This window comes from Bos indicus, chromosome 19 (genome assembly GCF_029378745.1).
Source record: "Bos indicus isolate NIAB-ARS_2022 breed Sahiwal x Tharparkar chromosome 19, NIAB-ARS_B.indTharparkar_mat_pri_1.0, whole genome shotgun sequence".
In the NCBI taxonomy this organism is placed as follows: Eukaryota; Metazoa; Chordata; class Mammalia; order Artiodactyla; family Bovidae; genus Bos; species Bos indicus.
Genome location: NC_091778.1, coordinates 63,192,482 through 63,211,622, shown reverse-complemented (window position 1 = coordinate 63,211,622; position 19,141 = coordinate 63,192,482). Strand labels below are relative to the sequence as shown.

General features: G+C 54.2%; 1 protein-coding gene across 7 annotated transcripts in view; it reads right to left on the bottom strand.

Moving 5' to 3' along the window:
• Window positions 1–16,609, bottom strand: part of RGS9 (regulator of G protein signaling 9) — a 60,794-nt gene extending 44,185 nt beyond the window's left edge. For 2 of the 7 annotated variants that reach the window (XM_070774224.1, XM_070774225.1), the window contains exons 1-2: window positions 5,016–5,206; window positions 708–804 (exon numbers count right to left, since the gene is read on the bottom strand). In XM_070774224.1, the coding sequence (XP_070630325.1) occupies window positions 708–804; window positions 5,016–5,072 (154 nt within the window). In that variant the 5' untranslated portion in view covers window positions 5,073–5,206. Of the gene's footprint in view, window positions 1–707; window positions 805–5,015; window positions 5,207–15,921; window positions 15,995–16,382 lie in introns of those variants that run through there. The other 5 variants (XM_019980532.2, XM_070774227.1, XM_070774226.1 and 2 more) reach the window with 4 other exon arrangements.
• Between the last annotated feature and the right edge of the window lie 2,532 nt (window positions 16,610–19,141).

Sequence of the window (19,141 nt, the reverse complement as noted above, 5' to 3'; positions counted from 1 at the left end):
TCCGACTTAAAATCCCAGGACTGGGTGTGTTATTAGACAGTCCACCCCACGTCTCTACACAGAGGTGTGCACACCAAGGAGTCCCCCCGCCCCCAGCTGGCAGAAGACGGGTTAGCGCTCCCCGCCAAGGAGCCGAGGACTTTCGCATCCACTTGGGCACTTCCTGAAATAGATCAGATGGGATTAGGGGCTCCCAGGGCATCTACCACATGATCTGTGCTGATCTCAGCTCGCACGTCAGCCCCGTCGTCCCCTAAGTCCCGGTCACCTGCCCTCCAAGGGGGCAGCAGCGCTGACCCAGTCTGCTTTGATCAGTGCCGATGCTACACGACAGGGGCTCCGACTGCAGTTGGGATTCACCCACGTAGGAGAAACGAGGGGGACCGTGGCTGAGTGGGCAGTGCCCCAAATCCGAGAACTGAGGGGGCCCCAGGTGCCAGGAAGGACAGTGTGTCTCACACACCTAGACAAGGGATGAGAGGCTGGACACTGGACTCGTGTGTGTGTGGAGGGGGAGAGTGTGTGTTTACTCTACCACTGCAGTGCAAAAGCAGCCACCAGTAATACATAAATGGGGACGTGGATCTGTTCCAATAAAACTTTATTCGCAAATACAGAACAAGGGCTGCTTCTGGCCCGTGGGCTCTAGTTTACCAACACCTGTGTGTGGTCTGTTCAAGCCAAGACCAAATGGCCAGACACCTTACCCGTCATGGCGTGAGGGATGCTGACGACCGTGACCTTCTGGTTCTGCACCCTGACCCCTGTGTCCGGGTCCTGCATGTCCTTCACAAGGGCCTCGATCTGCAAGACAGAACAGCCCGGCTCAGCTGAGTGGCACCGAGGGAGTAAAAGATGCCAAGAGGAACATGGGGCGCTTACAACCAGGAGCCCACAGCTGTCTCAGGCCACTGGGCCAGCCAAGAGGCTCACAGTAGAGGGGAGCGAGGAGACGCCCCAGGATGGGGGTGGAGGGGGTGCTTCTCTTGGACACGGGTGGGGACCGAGGGGCCTCGGGCTGCAGGAGGCACCACTTCTGCAGTCACACCCGCCCGTTAGCCTGGGACACACCTGCTCCTTCCAGGGCTGCCTGCTATTCAGACGTGAGAGCCCGGGGCCCCGTTTCCCACGTTAGCTCCCAGAAGAAAGTCCACATTTATCCCAAAACTTGTATGAGAGGAAACAGCAACATTTCATGGAGTCCAGGCGCCCAAGCATTGGAGAATAGAAACCCAAAGTATGAGTTAGAAACCTGAGTTTCTCCAGCAGAAAGTCAGGGGGTTTGATTCCTTCTCTTTGCATCAAAAAAAAAAAAAAAATCTAGTTACAAAAGGTTTGAAAATAACCTTCCGAGGAGGAATAATGAGAGTTATTTTAAAAACACAATGAGGGGAGTCAGATTTCTCCCTGGCAGGTGTCACACTTCTCAGAAAGGGGGGCTGGTGGGAGGGGGAGCAGCAAAGGGACCTCGAGAACATTTGGGGTTTGGGTCCACCATCCTCAGATGTTCTCCAGGGAAGTCCCCCCGGGGTCTCTCCAGGGAGGAAACCACAGGACTCTGGCTGGTGGTCTCATCTCCAAGAGACTCTCTTATGGCACCACTCCTCAAATTCATAGGTTGAGGTCCTGTCCCCCAGGACCTCAGAATGTGACTGGATCAGCAGACAGGGTCTTTGCAAAGGTGACCAAGTTAAAAGGAGGTCATTAGGGCGGGCCTGGCTGGTGTCCACTGAAGAGACGAGGTAAGGACTCAGACACACACAGAGGGGCTTCCCTGGTGGCTCAGGCAGTAACGAATCCGCCTGCAATGCAGGAGATGCTCAAGAAACACAAGTTCAATCCCTGGGTCGGGAAGATCCCCTGGAGAAGGATCTTCTCAGAAGGAGAACAGCAACCCACTCCTGTATTCTTGCCTGGGAAACCCCAGGGGCAGAGGAGCCTGGTGGGCTACAGTCCACGGGGTTGCAAAGAGTCGGACGCGACCGAGCGACTGACACACACACACACACCGGCCGGGGGGACGGGGCGCCACGTGAGGACGCCAGCAGAGCACGGCCCCACGGGCCCCGCAGAGCCACCCGGAGACCACTGCGCACACCTCAGCCGGGGCGTGCACTCCGGGCCGCGCCTCTGCTGTCGTGGCCCAGCACAGCCGTGCAGACCCGGCTTCCAGCTCTGCCTCTGGCAAGAAGGCCCCGTGCCCATCACAGATGGGGCCATCTGAGCCACACCCCAGGTCCTCAGCAGGTGAGAGGCCCCACCTTTCAGCTTCAACTGCTGCCAACTCCCCTCTGCTCCTCCCTATGCCTGGGAGCCCAGAGGCCAGAGGGGATGGCCACCCGCACCCCAGACATCAGCCCCGTTCAAGCCCCCCAGACTCAGCCCCCCACGATCCTGGGGAGCAAGAAGTTGGAGGGGGACCCGGGCCTCGCCTGACCCCGGGTGACCCCAAGCTGGAGGCAGGATGGGGGCGTTGGAGGCCACGTGCTGGGTGTGACTGCAGGCGTGACAGGGAACTCCAGTGTCACCAGGAGCAGGAACGGCAGCCCACCTCCCACGCCCACGCCACTCCTGCAGGAGGGAGCTGTCATTCACAGGGCAAGATCACGAGCTGGAATTTTCCTTGGAGCCCGAGAAGGTTCCCCAGGGGACGATAATCATCAGCCCTTTTCTGCACAGACAACGGGCAAGTCAGCGGCACCACGGAGTTGTCTGCCAACAGGGGACGAAGGAGCCCTCCCGCCAGGGGCCAGTAGACACTGGATCACGTCGCCTACGGCTCTCCAACCCCTGGGGGCACCACTCCCAGACAGGCCCCTCCCCAAAACCTGCTCTGCCCACCTGACAGACACCTGGGAGGCACCCCCAGGGCCCCGCCAGCTGCTGCGGGCTCTGCATTTGTTTCTGCCGAGTCTCCCACTCGCCCAGTGGACCTGGCCTCCGGGAAACGTGTAACCTCCGCCGACCCCCAGGCTTGGCCGCCTGTCTCTGCCTGCGCCTGGCAGGTCCCCCGCCTCCAGGGCGCCCTCCAGCGCTGCTGCTGCTGACATGCGGGGCCAGAGGCCCTGTGCGCCTGGGGGTCTAGCAGCACCTGCCTCCCCCCAGAGATGCCAGGAGCAGCCCCTTCCCCACAACGTCCCCAGAAGTCATTCAATGTCCTGTGGCCTTTTCTCTTCACCGAACATTCAAATCACCTGGGAAGCTTCTTTTTCTTTTTTTTTTTTCAGAAACACCGATGTTTGGGCTCCACACATTTAACGACTTAATTACCTCCTAAGTAAATCAGAAACTCTAAGGCTGGTGATCTGATGGCCATAGTTTTGAAAGTGCCACCAGAGTAGAGAGGCCCTCCTCCCCTCTAACCAGAATCGTTTTTCTAACATGGGAACCAACGGGTTTTATTCCTCCCCAACTTTAAACTGTCGAGCAGCTCCTCACTGAACACAGAAAGCATCAAACCCCCAACCTCCGCAAGACGTGTGCGGACCCTGAGCCCTCCTTCACCACCAGCCCTTCCATCATCAACTTCTCGCCGCCCAAGCTAGTTCCCCACTCCCTGAGGGCTCCCCCACGTCCCCGCACGATCCCCACATCCAAGCCCTGGGTTTCCCTAAATGCCGTTCTTCAGCGTGTGTGTGCTCAGTGGTGCTCAACTCTTGGACCCCATGGACTGCAACCCGCCAGGCTCCTCTGTCCACGGGCTTTCCCAGGCAGGAACTGTGGAGTGGGTAGTCACGTCCTTCTCCAAGGGATCTTCCTGACCCAGGGATGGAACCCTGGTTTCCTTCATTCATAGGGGGATTCTTGACTACTGCACCACCTGGGGATCCAGATAGCACCACCGACTCAACGGACTTGAGTTTGAGCAAACTTCAGGAGACGGTGAAGGACAGAGGAGCCTGGCATGCTGCAGACCATGGGGTCGCAAGGAGTCAGACACGACTGAGCCACTGACTAAACAACTCTTTAACGTATGCTCTTCCCCAGGGAGACGACGCTGCACCTCTGCACCTCACACCTCTACACCTGGCAGACGCACAGCTTACTGAACTAAGTGGACCAGGGGTGACCAGTGGCCCAGCGTAGCCCAAACTGCCCAGCTTTTAACACTGCAAGACAGATCAGGGCAGTTTTGACAACAATAGCTTGCTGAGCTCCAAGGGTTCAGGGCAGCTCTTACCGTCACAAAGGATTCAGCTAATTCTCCTCAGGATAAGCCTAAGACAGAGGACACTTCACTGCAGATGGGAGCGGGTGCGGGCGAGTGATCCAGGACAGAAGCCTCTGCCAACCTCCTCCAATACCATTTATCTAAGAGCCCAGAACAAAATGAGCCACTTCATCCCCAAATATATCACCCCACAAGATGCGCTCCACCTGGCACAAGTCCCCAGGATGGACACCCAGTGCCTGGCCACCTGGTTTGAGAAAGCCCTTGCAACAGGAGGGTCCTGACTTCTGCGGCCGGCCTAGAGAGCCGAGAGCCACGAATACACGCACTTGAAGGAGCAACCCAGGGATGCTGGAAGCAGGGTGTCTCTCTAGCTTACAAATCACACCATTTCTGTATGTACACATTAACCACACACACAAACACACACACACTTTAAATACTGCCGCTTTGAATCAGAAAACTGTAAACATGTTCATTTACTCTCTGGGCGCCTTCCAACAACGTCTGGAGACTGTCTCAGAAATGACCCAGCCGCGCCTCCTCTCCCGAGTAACAGGTTGTTTTCAGCCTCCAGCTGATCACCGCCCCGCTGCAGACTCTCCACTATAAACAGGTTACAAGGAAACCTAACCAATACAGACACACACACACACACAGACACACACACACACACACACACACACACACACACACACACACACACGGCAAACCGTCACTCAATAACATCAAGGAGCGATAACCGACCACCGGGCCGCCCCCAGCCCAGCCCACGTCCCCACCGGCACTTCCCCGAGGTGGTCCCCGCGCTCCTCCCGGGCCCGGCGGATGGCACCGCGCTCACCTTCCGCAGAAACGCCATCCTCGGCCTGTACTGCTGGCCTTGGTGTCGGATGGTCATCCTGGCTCCTGGGACTCAGAACCGGAACGCACGGGACGGAAGGGGAAGCCCCCGGAGAGCGCGCCCGCGGCCCTGAGCCCGAGAGGAGCTAGGCTGCCCGCCTCGCCCTCGACCCGCGCCCCCGGGAGCCCGAATCCGCGCCGGCCAATCAGCGAGCCGCGCCCGCCCGGGCGAGCGCTGCGCTGGCGGCCACCTGGCGCCAGGGGGCGGTGTCGGGCCGGCGGGCCGGGGGCGCCGCAGGTGAGGTGCGCCCGGGGCGCCAGGATGCTCTGTGGTCCAGGGCGCCGGGATGCTCTGTGGTCCGGGGCGAGCCCTTAGGCAGGATGGGACTTCGCTGGGAGGTAAAACAAGGGGCGGGTGGCGGGGTGGGGGGCGGAGGGCGGCGGGCGGCGAGGAGGAAGAGGGAGAAGGGGGGCGTAAGAGGTATTAGTATTAGGTGTAAAACAAGGATGTATGCACAGCACGGGGAATATAGCCAATATTTTATAGAAACTACCATTGGAGTGTAATCTTTAAAATTGTGTCACTATACTGCAACCTGTAACTTATATAATATTGTTCAGCAACTACACATCAATTTTAAAAAATTTTTTTTAATTTTAAAAAAGGGAAAAATTACTTTATGGGAAAAGGCATTTTCACGACTTCAAATAGGCTTTGCTTTTTAGACAGCGCTGGGTTTCAGGGAAGCGTGAACCTCCTGGCTAGCCCCTGCTGTGCCCCTCCCCGGATGGGTGACTCTTTTCCAGCAGCCTTACGGAGTGAGAACTGACATACATTAGTGCAGGAATTTAAAGTGAGCAACCTGATGGGCTTCAGTGTATGTATCCACCCAGGAAACTACACCCACAGTCAAGTCAGGGAGCACGTTACCCCCCAAAATCTCCTTGTGGCCTTTGTCCCTCTCGCTGACACCCCCTACCCACCCCCACCCCGCTTTTCTGACACTTCGATTAGTGGGAGAGGTGGATTTGATCAAGTTACATAATCTCTCTGAGTCTCTGTTTTCTCAGGAGTAATAAGAAAGAGTCGGGCTCAATGAACTCAGAATTACTCTCCAGTCTTGAAGTCTCGAGACTCTAACATGTGAAGGAAAATACACAGCTCGATCAGCCCGAAGGCTGACAGGGTGGGATTTAGCATCCCTACAAATCGAGGCCCTGCTGCCCTCAGACCAGCCAGCCCAAGGCTCCACGTGGCTGAAGATTGGATGCCATCGTGGACATGCCCCAACCATTCCTGCCACATGGGATGGGGGGTGGGGCAAGAGGGAGCCCCACTCCTGACGCTCAGATGCCACCCCTGACTGTGGGGTCGCTCAGGCTCCACAGGCCTGGGCCCCAGCCGCCACCTCTGTCATCAAAGAAGAGCCCAGAGGGCCATGGAAAGCAAGGGTCTTCCTTAGGGCTTTCCAGAGCAAGGGATTTTCCAAGTTTCTGCGCCTTCTGCTCTCTCTTGGATTCCCCGGGAATGGCAGTGTCTGGAAGCGTACAGGAAGACGGCTGATACGGGAGATGCCTGCAGGTAAAAACATGATCCCTGCAAGACTTGTCTTCTAACATCCAGAGCTGCCATGTCTCCCATATGCTGGTTTTGAGGATCAGCTCCACCCACGCTCTTTGCTCCCATATGTGGATTTAATACTGCCTTCTCTCTCACTCTCTCTGCTCTTTCTGGGTAGGTGGACGGATGGATGGATAGATGGATGGATGGATGGATAGATGGATGGATGGATGGACGGAAAGATAGACTAGTTAGATAGAACATTGATGGCACAGACGGATGGTTGGATGAATGGATAGATAGATGATTTCTGGTTATATCAACACAACCTTGGAAAAGCCACTTCTTTTTCAGAAAAGCCACTGTCCCTTTTCCTCTTTATGTTTGGAACACATAAATCCTCCTGGGTTCAAAATTCAAGTCACTTCACAGGTTACCAAATTTGGTGTTTTGTAAAAAGTACACATATTTAGTGGAGGAGAGAGTGGCCACTAATGAGTATTGAGTTTCCTCTCGGGGCTGATGACAATGTCCTGGAACTAGACAGAAGTTAATAGTCACACCACCTTGTGAGTAGACAAAATGACTGAACGGTGTGCTTTAAAAGGGTGAAGTTTATAGTATGTGAGTTACATCTCAATTTTTAAAGTGCAAGGTCAGAGAAAGTTTTCCCCAGGTCCTGCTCTTATAAGGCCCCCTCCCTTCCTTAAAAATCATCAGTGGCAAAAAAAAAAAAAAATCATCAGTGGCTCCATCAGCTCCCTGAAAAGGCTCATCCTCCCTCAGTCTGGCCTGATCTGAATTGTCAGCTGTAGTTTCACTGCCCCTCGACATGGAGTCTCTCCCTTTCAGCAGCCCTGAATTTTACTTTTTCTCCAGCACGTGGTGGGTTTTCTCCCCTCCAAATCTTCTCCCCTGTCGCATGTTCTGCTCACGTCTCCCTCCACCCTCCTCCCTCAGCACGGAGTAGATGCCACCCATGTGGCACTTTTTCCTTGCAGATCTGGGGGAGATAACTGCTGCACACCTTACACCCCCTCGTATTCTGAGTTTCGCCGAGGACACGGTCAGCCTGCAGCTTGTGAGCGGCGGGTTCTGGGCTTTGGTTCTGGCAGGAGGCAGATCTGATTGTGGCATCGCCGATTCCCGTGGTATCAATACCCTACTGTTGTGCCATCAGTGACCACAGGGCTACTGGACGGGAGGTGAAGGTCCTTTGTATTTGCTGGATTCATTTTGCAGCACCGAAGCTTGCTAAGAACTAGCAAAATCTGAATTAGGGCACCATTGCATAAAGATTTGGTGAAATCTTTCACCAAAGATTTGAAAAACTTTCTAGCAACTAGAATATTCCATAAACTACATAGGTTATTTCATGGACCAGGGAACCAGGAGTCACGGGAATATTCACAGCTTAAGTGGCCATGGTACTGGATGTTGTGAATGAGATCTACACTCAGCGCTTGCGTCTGTTCTGACTCTAAGAATTACTGAGTCTCAGACCATGTGGCTCCACGTGAGTCTTGTTCAACAGAGAAACAGATGGTGATATCACTCACCCAGCATCACCACTGGAGGCTGGGCAATCATCCGTGAGAAAGGGTTTTCTGGGGACTTCCCTGGTGGCTCAGTGGTAAAAAAGAAAAAAAAAAAAAATTCCACCTGCCAATGCAGGAAACACGGGTTTGATCCCTGATCCAGGAAGAGCCCACATGCTGTGGAGCAACTGAGCCCATGCTCCACAATTACTGATTGAGCCCGCTCTCCACAAGCGAAGTCACCGCAGCGAGAAGCCTGCACCCTGCAACCAGAAAGCAGCCCCGGTTCTCTGCAACTAGAGACAAGCCTGCACAGCAACGAAGACCCAGCACAGCCCAAAACAAATACAAATAAAGAAAACTAATTTTTTTTTAAAAGGGGTTTTCTGGCTGCCCGGATCCATCTCGTCCGTGCCTAAGGAGGCTCACTCTCCACTCTGCATCATGTGTGTGAACGTTTGCACCTGATTATTGGGCTCACAGGGCAATATCTGATATCTTGAGGGTAGATTTGATTTCTTTGAAGGCAGTGGTCATTTTCCCTGCCAGTCCCCAAGAGAAGAAATGGGTTCTAAGGCAGAAAAAAAGCAGCAGTCGTTCAGAAAGCCAGGCTTGGGTACCAGTAGATTGCTGATCACCAGCACCTGCCCTCCATACGAGAGCAAGTCCAGAGCACGAAGAAATGGAGTCTGCAGTCTCCAGGGATCGTGGCGTTTTCGGTAAGAAAGTGGCCCCAGTTTCATGAGGTTGTCACCATCTCCCCGCTGTCCCTCCTCTAGGATTCACTACACTTTCACTCGTTGGTCCAGTGCTCTCCGCTCTGTGTCAGGGAGTATTCAGTTTTGTTCGACAGACTTGACCGAGCACCATTTCTGGGGTGGGAACCGTGTCAAGCGCATGGTATAATGGTGAGTAAGACACGGTCCTGGCTTCCCAGGGGGCTCAGTGGTAAAGAACCTGCCTGCCAAGTAGGAGACGAGGGTTCGATCCCTAGGTCAGGAAGATCCCCTGGAGAAGGAAATGGCAACCCACTCCAGGATTCTTGCCTGGGAAAAAAAATCCAACGGACAGAGGAGCCTGGTGGGCTACCAGCCATGGGGTCGGGAAGAGATGGGTACGACTGAGCATGCACGGAAGACATGGTTCTGTCTTGAGGGTGTCTCCCGTAGGTAAAAAAAGACGAAAAATAAACTTCTGGGGCAATGCAGTGGATGATGTGGGATCGTGGGAGGCAAAAACGAAAAGGAAAAAACAGAAAGCTGAAGAGAGCACGCTGAGATGAACTCATCATGGCCTGTACTAACAGGCCTTAGTACACCTGCCCTATCCCCCAAGTGTGTGGTACAGTCTCGGAGTAGACGCCTGTTATGAATGCCCCCAGTGTGGTAAAGCAATCATACTCCAATAAAACAAAATACCCCCAGTGAACAAATGGGTAAACAGAGTGGAAAATGGGGGGTAAACTAGGAGGTTGGGAGTAACATGCACACACCACTACATATAAAACGGATAACCAGCAAGGACCTGCTGTACCGCACAGGGGACTCTGCTCAGTGTTCTGTGGCCGCCTGGTCAGGAGGGGAGTTTGGGGGAGAATGGACGCATGTACGTGTACGGCTGAGTCCCTTTGCTGCCGGAAACTATCACAACACTGTTAAGTGGCTATACTCCAATTCAAAATAAAAGCGACACAGTAGATGACCACAGGCCCACCGTAGAGTACAGGGAACTCTAACGCTGCAACGGCCTACCTGGGGAAGGACTCCGAGGAAGAGTGGGTATACGCATGTGTTTAGCTGATTCACATTGATGTACACCTGAGATGAACACAACATTGCACACCAACTGTACTACAATTTAAAACAAGGTTTTTCTTAAAAAACGAGTAGAGGACAAATAATAAGCTGAGGTTCTTAGTACCCCTATGAGGTAGCACCCAGGACTGGGACCTGGGCAGCCCAGCCTCTGACCTCAAACCTCGCCCCCCCGACGTGCTGGGGCGCTCCCACCCGGCACGCCTGGGTCCCGCGCCCACCTCAGACGACTGAGAGCTAGCTGGTTTCCACAGAAAAATCATCACTTTAAAACTGCAACAAACAAAACTGGGTGTTGGGCGAGCAAACCCAACAGACGTTCGTGGGAGGATCACTTCAGAAACGCAGGTTTTCCTCTCCCCTCCACTTCTCTGATTGTCTGCCCAGGATGAATCCTCCACAGATGTTGGATGTTTGTGTTGGATGCTGTGAAGTTTTTTAAACCTAGACGATTCTACTTTTCCTAGCTTCTGTATTTGTATAGTTTCTGTTCTCTTCTTGGACCAGAAAATCCAAGTAAGAGGGTGCTAACAGGAGCCTCTGAACCCAGGCGAACCAGTGGGCCCGAGGGGAAGAGAAGGAAGGTCTGTCTGTGGGCCCCGCAGACCCAGGGCGCCGGAGGGCCGAACCCGGAGGGACACAGGAGCCGCGGGTCCAGCGGCCAGGCCGGGCTTCAGGCCCAAAACTTACTTCAAGGGTGAGACCGCTTAAAAAAAAAACAAGTCAAGTGTGAGCGAATGGGCGCCAGACTTCACTTCGATAGAGCCCCTATGGCCGCGCTGTGAGAAACGGGGCCCTGGCGCGTTCCCGCAGCTCCACATTTAACGTCGTGATGAGGGCAATTCCCGACTCTTGCCAGCTGCGCCGCCAGGCGCGCACAGGTGCCAAAGGGCAGGGAAGGGCCCCACGCAGAGCCCCGCGCGCGTCCGCTTCCGCCGCCCGCCGCGCCCGGACCACAGAGACGCGGGTACCGCCCCACCCCTAGAGAGGAAGGGCAGGCCCCGCCGGCGGGCTTCCGGCGGCGGCCACTTCCGGCGGCAGCCACTTCCGGCCCGGCCCCTCCCTGCGCCTGCCCGAGCCTGGGGGGCGCGCGCTAGTGAGGGTGGGTCTGCCCCCCAGCTCCCGCGGCCCTTCCCGAGGGCCTGGCTCGGGGTCGGCCCGTCGACCCCCAGCGCTGTGGACTTGTCTCCTCGTTTCAGCCCCTCGAGGCGACTGGTTTGTGGACAAGAAGGGTGAAAACCCGACCTAAAAGGACGCGACCTAGGGCTCGTCGTGCTGTGTCGGACCGGCCGCGCGTGTAAAACGCATCAAGTAACAGACACACGCGTGCAGGTGTCGGGGGAAGGCCCTGCCGGCGCCCCGGAAGGGCCCCCCGCTCGGCGCGGGCTGGCGCTCAGAACCGAGCCCCCGCCCGGAAGTGGGCCTGGCGGGGAGACCCGTTCGGAACCCAGCTTCTTCCTCCTCCGGGTAGCGGCTGGCCGCCGGCACCGCTGACCGCCCGGGCTGAGTGCCCTCAGCTGTGAGGAGCGTGGGCGTAGCCATCCTGGCCTCCTGTGTGAGGCCTCCTCCTGCAGTCTTATCGTCCCGTCCTCCTGTGAGACCCTGCCCTACTCTGACCCTGTCCTGTATGTGACCCTGACCTATTGTGTGACCCTGATCTACTGTGAGACCCTGTCCTACTCTGACCCTGTCCTGTGTGGGACCCTGCCCTGTATGTGATCCTGACCTCCTGTGTGACCCTGCCCTCCTCTGACCCTGACCTACTGTGAGACCCTGTCCTACTCTGACCCTGTCCTGTGTGGGACCCTGCCCTGTATGTGACCCTGACCTCCTGTGTGACCCTGCTCTCCTCTGACCCTGACCTCCTGTGTGACCCTGCCCTGTGTGTGACCCTGACCTCCTGTGTGACCCTGCCCTCCTCTGACCCTGCCCTGTGTGTGACCCTGACGTACTGTGTGACCCTGTCCTACTGTGAGACGCTGTCCTCCTGTGTCATCCTGGCCTCCTGTATGTGACCCTGTCCGCCTGTGAGACCCTGCCCTCCTCTGACCCTGTCCTGTGTGTGACCCTGACCTACTGTGAGACCCTGTCCTCCTGTGAGACCCTGTCCTCCTGTGAGACCCTGCCCTACTTTGACCCTGTCCTGTATGTGACCCTGTCCTGTGTGTGTGACCCTGAACTACTGTGAGACCCTGTCCTCCTGTGAGACCCTGCCCTACTCTGATCCTGCCCTGTGTGTGACCCTGTCCTACTGTGTCATCCTGGCCTCCTGTATGTGACCCTGCCCTCCTCTGACCCTGTCCTGTGTGTGACCCTGACCTACTGTGTGACCCTGTCCTCCTGTGAGACCCTGCCCGACTCTGACCTTGTCCTGTATGTGACCCTGCCCTGTGTGTGACCCTGACCTACTGTGTGACACTGTCCTGTGTGTGACCCTGTCCTACTGTGAGACCCTGTCCTCCTGTGAGACCCTGCCCTACTCTGACCCTGTCCTGTATGTGACCCTGACCTACTGTGTGACCCTGATCTACTGTGAGACCCTGTCCTACTCTGACCCTGTCCTGTGTGGGACCCTGCCCTGTATGTGATCCTGACCTCCTGTGTGACCCTGCCCTCCTCTGACCCTGTCCTGTGTGTGACCCTGACCTACTGTGAGACCCTGTCCTACTCTGACCCTGCCCTGTGTGTGACCCTGACGTACTGTGTGACCCTGTCCTACTGTGAGACCCTGTCCTGTGTGGGACCCTGTCCTCCTGTGTCATCCTGGCCTCCTGTATGTGACCCTGTCCGCCTGTGAGACCCTGCCCGACTCTGACCTTGTCCTGTATGTGACCCTGCCTTGTGTGTGACCCTGACCTACTGTGAGACCCTGCCCTCCTCTGACCCTGTCCTAGTGTGAGGCCCTGCCCTCCTCTGACCCTGTCCTGTGTGTGACCCTGACCTACTGTGTGACACTGTCCCGTATGTGACCCTGTCCTGTGTGTGACCCTGACCTACTGTGTGACACTGTCCTGTATGTGACCCTGTCCTGTGTGTGACCCTGTCCTACTGTGAGACCCTGCCCTACTCTGACCCTGCCCTGTGTGTGACCCTGTCCTACTGTGTCATCCTGGCCTCCTGTATGTGACCCTGTCCTCCTGTGAGACCCTGCCCTCCTCTGACCCTGTCCTGTGTGTGACCCTGACCTACTGTGTGACCCTGTCCTACTGTGAGACCCTGCGCTACTGTGAGACCCTACCCTACTCTGACCCTGCCCTGTGTGTGACCCTGTCCTACTGTGTCATCCTGGCCTCCTGTATGTGACCCTGTCCTCCTGTGAGACCCTGCCCTCCTCTGACCCTGTCCTGTGTGTGACCCTGACCTACTGTGTGACCCTGACCTACTGTGTGACCCTGTCCTACTGTGAGACCCTGCGCTACTGTGAGACCCTACCCTACTCTGACCCTGCCCTGTGTGTGACCCTGTCCTACTGTGTCATCCTGGCCTCCTGTATGTGACCCTGTCCTCCTGTGAGACCCTGCCCTCCTCTGACCCTGTCCTGTGTGTGACCCTGACCTACTGTGTGACACTGTCCTGTGTGTGACCCTGTCCTGTGTGTGACCCTGACCTACTGTGTGACCCTGACCTACTGTGTGACACTGTCCTGTGTGTGACCCTATCCTACTGTGAGACCCTGCCCTACTGTGAGACCCTACCCTACTCTGACCCTGCCCTGTGTGTGACCCTGTCCTACTGTGTCATCCTGGCCTCCTGTATGGGACCCTGTCCTACTGTGTGACCCTGTCCTGTATGTGCCCCTCTCCTGTATGTGACCCTGCCCTACTGTGAGACCCTGTCCTCCTATGAGACCCTGTCCTACTCTGACCCTGTCCTGTGTGACCCTGGCCTCCTGTATGGGACCCTGTCGTGCTGCGTGTGACTACTGTGGCATGCATTCTTCAGTGAACCAGATTCACCTTCTCTGACACTGTCAGGCTGCATTGGGGAATATTTCACATAAAGAAGCTTTCACACAGTGTGTTCCTGAGGGGACAATAAAAGATGGACAAGTAAGTTTGGGATCTGAGCTCCAGTCTCTTGCCACAGTTACTGATAGAATATTAAACTGTTCTGAGAAGCTCTGCAGTAATGGAGCTCAGCTGACTTTGTTTAGCTGAGTGGTTTTCAAGCATTTGACCTCAGAGACTTCGGGGTAACACCCTGTTAATAGCCACCTCTCTCCCCACCACCAACTGGTGTTTTTTTCCCAGAACACACTTTTGGGGACACTGACATAAATCATTCACCTGAGTACAGACCTGTGCAAGAGTCACTCTCACTTCTCAAACGACATTTTGAAACCCCTGTTTTGAAAATCATCTGACTGGATTTCCGTAGGATGGTTTCAGTTTTACAGACGATTGAGAAATCAGTCCATAAATAATGAAGTACTACGAGCCGTTAACATTTGGAGAAGGAAGTGGACCCTCCTTGCCCTTCCTCCTATATATATCATGAATAGATACCGTCTCAACATCATTGAGCCAGTGTTATCAATGAATTATTTATAAAATATAGAAACAATTACATGGAAAAAATACAAATTGTTCCAAGTGGAAATTCAACAATTCAGGGCTTCTTAATGACAAACCTCGGAAATTTGTTCAAGGACCTACTTTAGTAAAACATGATTAACATTTCCTCTGATAAATAGAAGGTTGCTAAGAAACACTCAAGAACTGTTGTATGTGTGCATGAAGTAACTTTCACTGGAAACTTGCCCTAACATTATAGAATAAAATTGGGTACAAGGAACCTCTTCAGCTTTATTCACGATGATGTAGATACTGAAATAACAACAGAATCAATGAGGCAGTTTTGGCCCAAACCTCTATCAAGGGGAGCTTTGAAGTGACTTACTATTAATAGTATGTTACTAAACTTGCACTTTCAAGCAAGACCTGTCAAAGGACGACAGTAACAAGACATGACTGTGTCCTTGTTCCTTTGTCTGCCCCTCCATCTTGTACGGCCAGAAACCTACACAGTTCCCACAGAGATAACCTGGCTCCAGAGGACACACCCATGCCAACCAAACTCTAAAGGAACCACTTAAATGGTTCCCTTTAAAAAGTTCTAGTCAGAGACTTCCCAGGTGGTCCAGTGGCTAAGACTCTGCACTCCCAATGCAGGGGCCTGATCCTGTGTGACACTCCTGATCAGGGAGCTAGATCCCACATGCCTCCACTAGAGAGTTCCTATGCAAACTAGAAGATTCTGCATGCCACAACTAAGACCTGGAAATAAATAAAAACATATAAAAAAGTTATCAATCCGAAGCGCAAAAAAAAATTATATATGTATATGACTGACGCCTAGGATCTCAGAGCCATCTTGATCTTTTCTTAAACAGAAACTGTCCACCAACAACAGAAACCCGCCTAGACTTTAAAGCTCTCCACAGGGGCTGCTGCTGCGGCCTTTCTCCGGGCCCCCCATCACCTTTGTGCCCTGTGCCATCCCTCCTGAAGACCCCTTCCACAACATACAGACAGGCAGACACACAGAGATGACCAGACCACAGCCTCCCAGCTGTAACAAGACGTCATCATTGGCCTGTCTGACCCCTCAGGCAGCCCTGGCGCTACCACTCCCAGATTCCGGCTCACCGAGGTGTGACCGCAAATGTTTCAAGGAATCCAGACAGTCACCAAAAGTATCAGAAGGGATGGCTTCAACATCCCGCCCACCCCCCACTGCTCACAATGCTTCTCACATTAGGTGGCTGACACTCTCCACAGAGATCTTAGCCAGGGGGAGCTCCCACCAACCGGAGAGGGCTCCCTACAGACAAGACGCATCCCCTGGGTCTTCATTCTGCCTCTCCTGGGCCCAGCAGAGCCCGATGTAGCATGCTTGGGTCTCACATTCAAGGCACGCTTCTCCGCGGTGCTCCCCGGCTCCTGGAGTAGAACCGGAAGCCCCTTCCCAGCAGACACTGCATCATGTTCCTACCGTTGTAAGGAGACTGTTGTGTCACACCGACAGTTCTTCCAGTGTTGGTCCTCACTCGCCTCAGTCGCCTTCCCTGTAAAACGGGGACACTAGTCACACCTATCTTTATAGTGTCCGGTGGGCAGTCTGATGCGCAGAAGTGGCCGTAAGGGCTGGGGGCCCGATCCAGGGAAAGAAAGGAGCGCAATGCCAGGTGCATTCCTATGCAGGTTCCCCCGTGGGTCACTGGAAGCTTCTCGGAGCAAGTGTGGCGTGTAGACATCCTCAGGACAGCCGGGCCCGTGTACTCCAACATGGACCAAGAGGCGGCGTGGAAGCTTAGATCACTGAGGTTACTAAGACCACAAAGGACTCCCCCCACCCCACCAGGCCCGCCCCCAGCCCAGCCCACGTCCCCGCCGGCACTTCCCCGAGGTGGTCCCCGCGCCCCTCCCGGGCCCGGCGGATGGCACTGCGCTCACCTTCCGCAGAAACGCCATCCTCGGCCTGCACTGCTGGCCTTTGTGTCGGATAGTCATCCTGGCCCCTGGGACTCAGAACCGGGACGCACGGGACGGAAGGGGAAGCCCCCGGAGAGCGCGCCTGCGGTCCCGAGCCCAGGCGGAGCGAGGCTGCCCGCCGCGCCCCCGACCCGCGCCCCCGGGAGCCCGAATCCGCGCCGGCCAATCAGCGCGCCGCGCCCGCCCGGGCGAGCGCTGCGCTGGCACCCACCTGGCGCTAGGGGGCAGTGTCGGGCCGGCGGGCCGGGGACGCCGCAGGTGAGGTGCGCCCGGGGCGCCAGGATGCTCTGTGGTCCAGGGCGCCCGCATGCTCTGTGGTCCAGGGCGAGCTCGGACCGAGCACCAAGGCCCAGGGGCGTGAACAGTGCGCCCCGGCACTTGGATCCCTAGCTGGGCTGCCATCAGCTCCCTGCATGGCCTTAGCAAGCTGCTTGAACTTTCTGAGCGTCTGTCTCCTCATCTCGCTGGAGAAAAGTGAGTGGATGGAAAGTGACACCTGTCTGTGTGTCGGGCTCTGCGAGGACAGAATGAATAACCCGGTGAACCGGCAGTGGAGTGTGGTTAGCTGGGAGGAATGCAGCTCCCCTGCCAGGTGGACTGGCTCTGAACCCCAAGATGGCCACTCGCTGTGCTCAAGCCAGTTATGTAACCTTTCTCTGCTTCATTCTCCCCATCTCAGTGGTGCCATTGCTGCTCCCTCCTTGTGAGTTTTTGTTTGGGAAGGGGAGTTTTGGTTTTGGTTTTAGGATACCTGAGCTGATACATATGAAAAGCATTTAGCAAATATCATATGTGGAATCTAAAAGAATGATACTAATAACCTGATTTACTAAACAGAGACCGACTCATAGACATAGAAAACAAAGATGGTTACCAAAAGGGAAAGGGGGGGAGGGATAAAATGAGGAATGTGGAATTAACATACACACACTGTGTGTGTGTGTGCGCGTGCGCATATGCTATGTCTGACTCTTGGGACTCCGTAGACTGTCGCCCCCCCAGGCTCCTTTGTCCATGGGATTCTTCAGGCAAGAATACTGAAGTGGGTTGCCATTTTCTCCTCCAGGGGATCTTCCCAACTCAGGGATCAAACCTTCATCTCCTGCATTGCTGATGGATTTTTTACTGCTGAGCCACCAGGAAGTCCACACTCATTGTTCAGTCACTAAGTCATGTCCAACTCTTTGTAACCCCATGGACCACAGCACACCAGGCTCCTCTGTCCTCTGCTGTCTCCAGGAGTTTGCTCAAATTCATGTCCTTTGAGTCAGTGATGCTATCCAACCATCTCATCTTCTGCCGCCCCTTCTCCTGCCCTCAATCTTTCCCAGCATCAAGGTCTGTTCCAAAGAGCCAACTCTTCACATCAGGTGACTAAATTATTGGAGCTTCAGCTTCAGCATCAGTCCTTCCAATGCAATATTCAGGGTTGAGTTCCTTTAGGATTGACTGGTTTGATCTCCTTGCTGTCCAAGGGATTCTCATGAGCCTTCTTCAACACCACAGTTCAAAGGCATCAGTTCTTTGGCATTCAACCTTTTCTATGGTTCAACTCTCACATCCATACATGACTACTGGAAAAACCATAGCTTTGACTATATGAACCTTTGTTGGCAAAGTAATGACTGCTTTTTAATACACTGTCTTGGTTTGTCATAGCTTTTCTTCCAAGGAGCAAATGTCTTTTAATTTCATGGCTTCAGTCACCATCCACAGTGACTTTGGAGCCCAAGAAAATTAAATCTGACATTGTTTCCATTGTTTCGCCGTCTATTTGCCATGAAGTGATGGGACCGGATGCCATGATCTTCATTTTTGAATGTTGAGTTTTAAGCCAGGTTTTTCACTCTCCTCTTTCACCTACTTCAAGAGGCTCTTTTGTTCCTGTTCACTTTCTGCCATAAGGGTGGTGTCATCTGTGTATCTGAGGTTGTTGATATTTCTCCCGGCAATCTTGATTCCAGCTTCTGCTTCATCCAGCCCAGCATTTCACGTGATGTACTCTGAATAGAAGTTAAATAAGCAGAGTGACAACATACAGCCTTGACGTACTCCTTTCCCAATTTTGAACCAGCCCATCGTTCCATGTCCGGTTCTCACTGTTGCTTCTGGACCTGCAAACTGGTTTCTCAGGAAGCAGGTCAGGTGGTCTGGTACTCCCATCTCTTTAAGAATTTCCCACAGTTTGTTGTGATCCACACAAAGGCTTTAGCATAGTCAATGAAGCAGAAATAGATGTTTTGCTGGAATTCCCTTGCTGTTTTTATGATCCAGTGGATGTTGGCAATTTGATCTCTGGTTCCTCTGCCTTTTCTAAATCCAGGTTGTGTATCTGGAAGTTCTCAGTGCATGTACTGTTGAAGCCTAGCTGGAAGAATTTTTGAGCATTACCTTGCTAGGATGTGAAATGAGCACAATTGTGCAGTAGTTTGAATTCTTTGGCATTGCCTTTCTCTGGGATTGGAATGAAAACTGATCTTTTTCAGTCCTGTGGCCGTTGCTGAGTTTTCCAAATCTGGTGGCGTATTGAGTACAATACTTTAAGAATATCATCTTTTAGGATTTGAAATAGCTCAGCTGGAATTCTATCCCCCCACTAGCTTTGTTTGTAGTAATGCTTCCTAAGGCCCACCTGACTTCACACTCCAGGATGTCTGGCTCTAGGTGAGTGACCACACCATCGTGGTTATCCTAGGTCACACTACTACATATAAATAAAA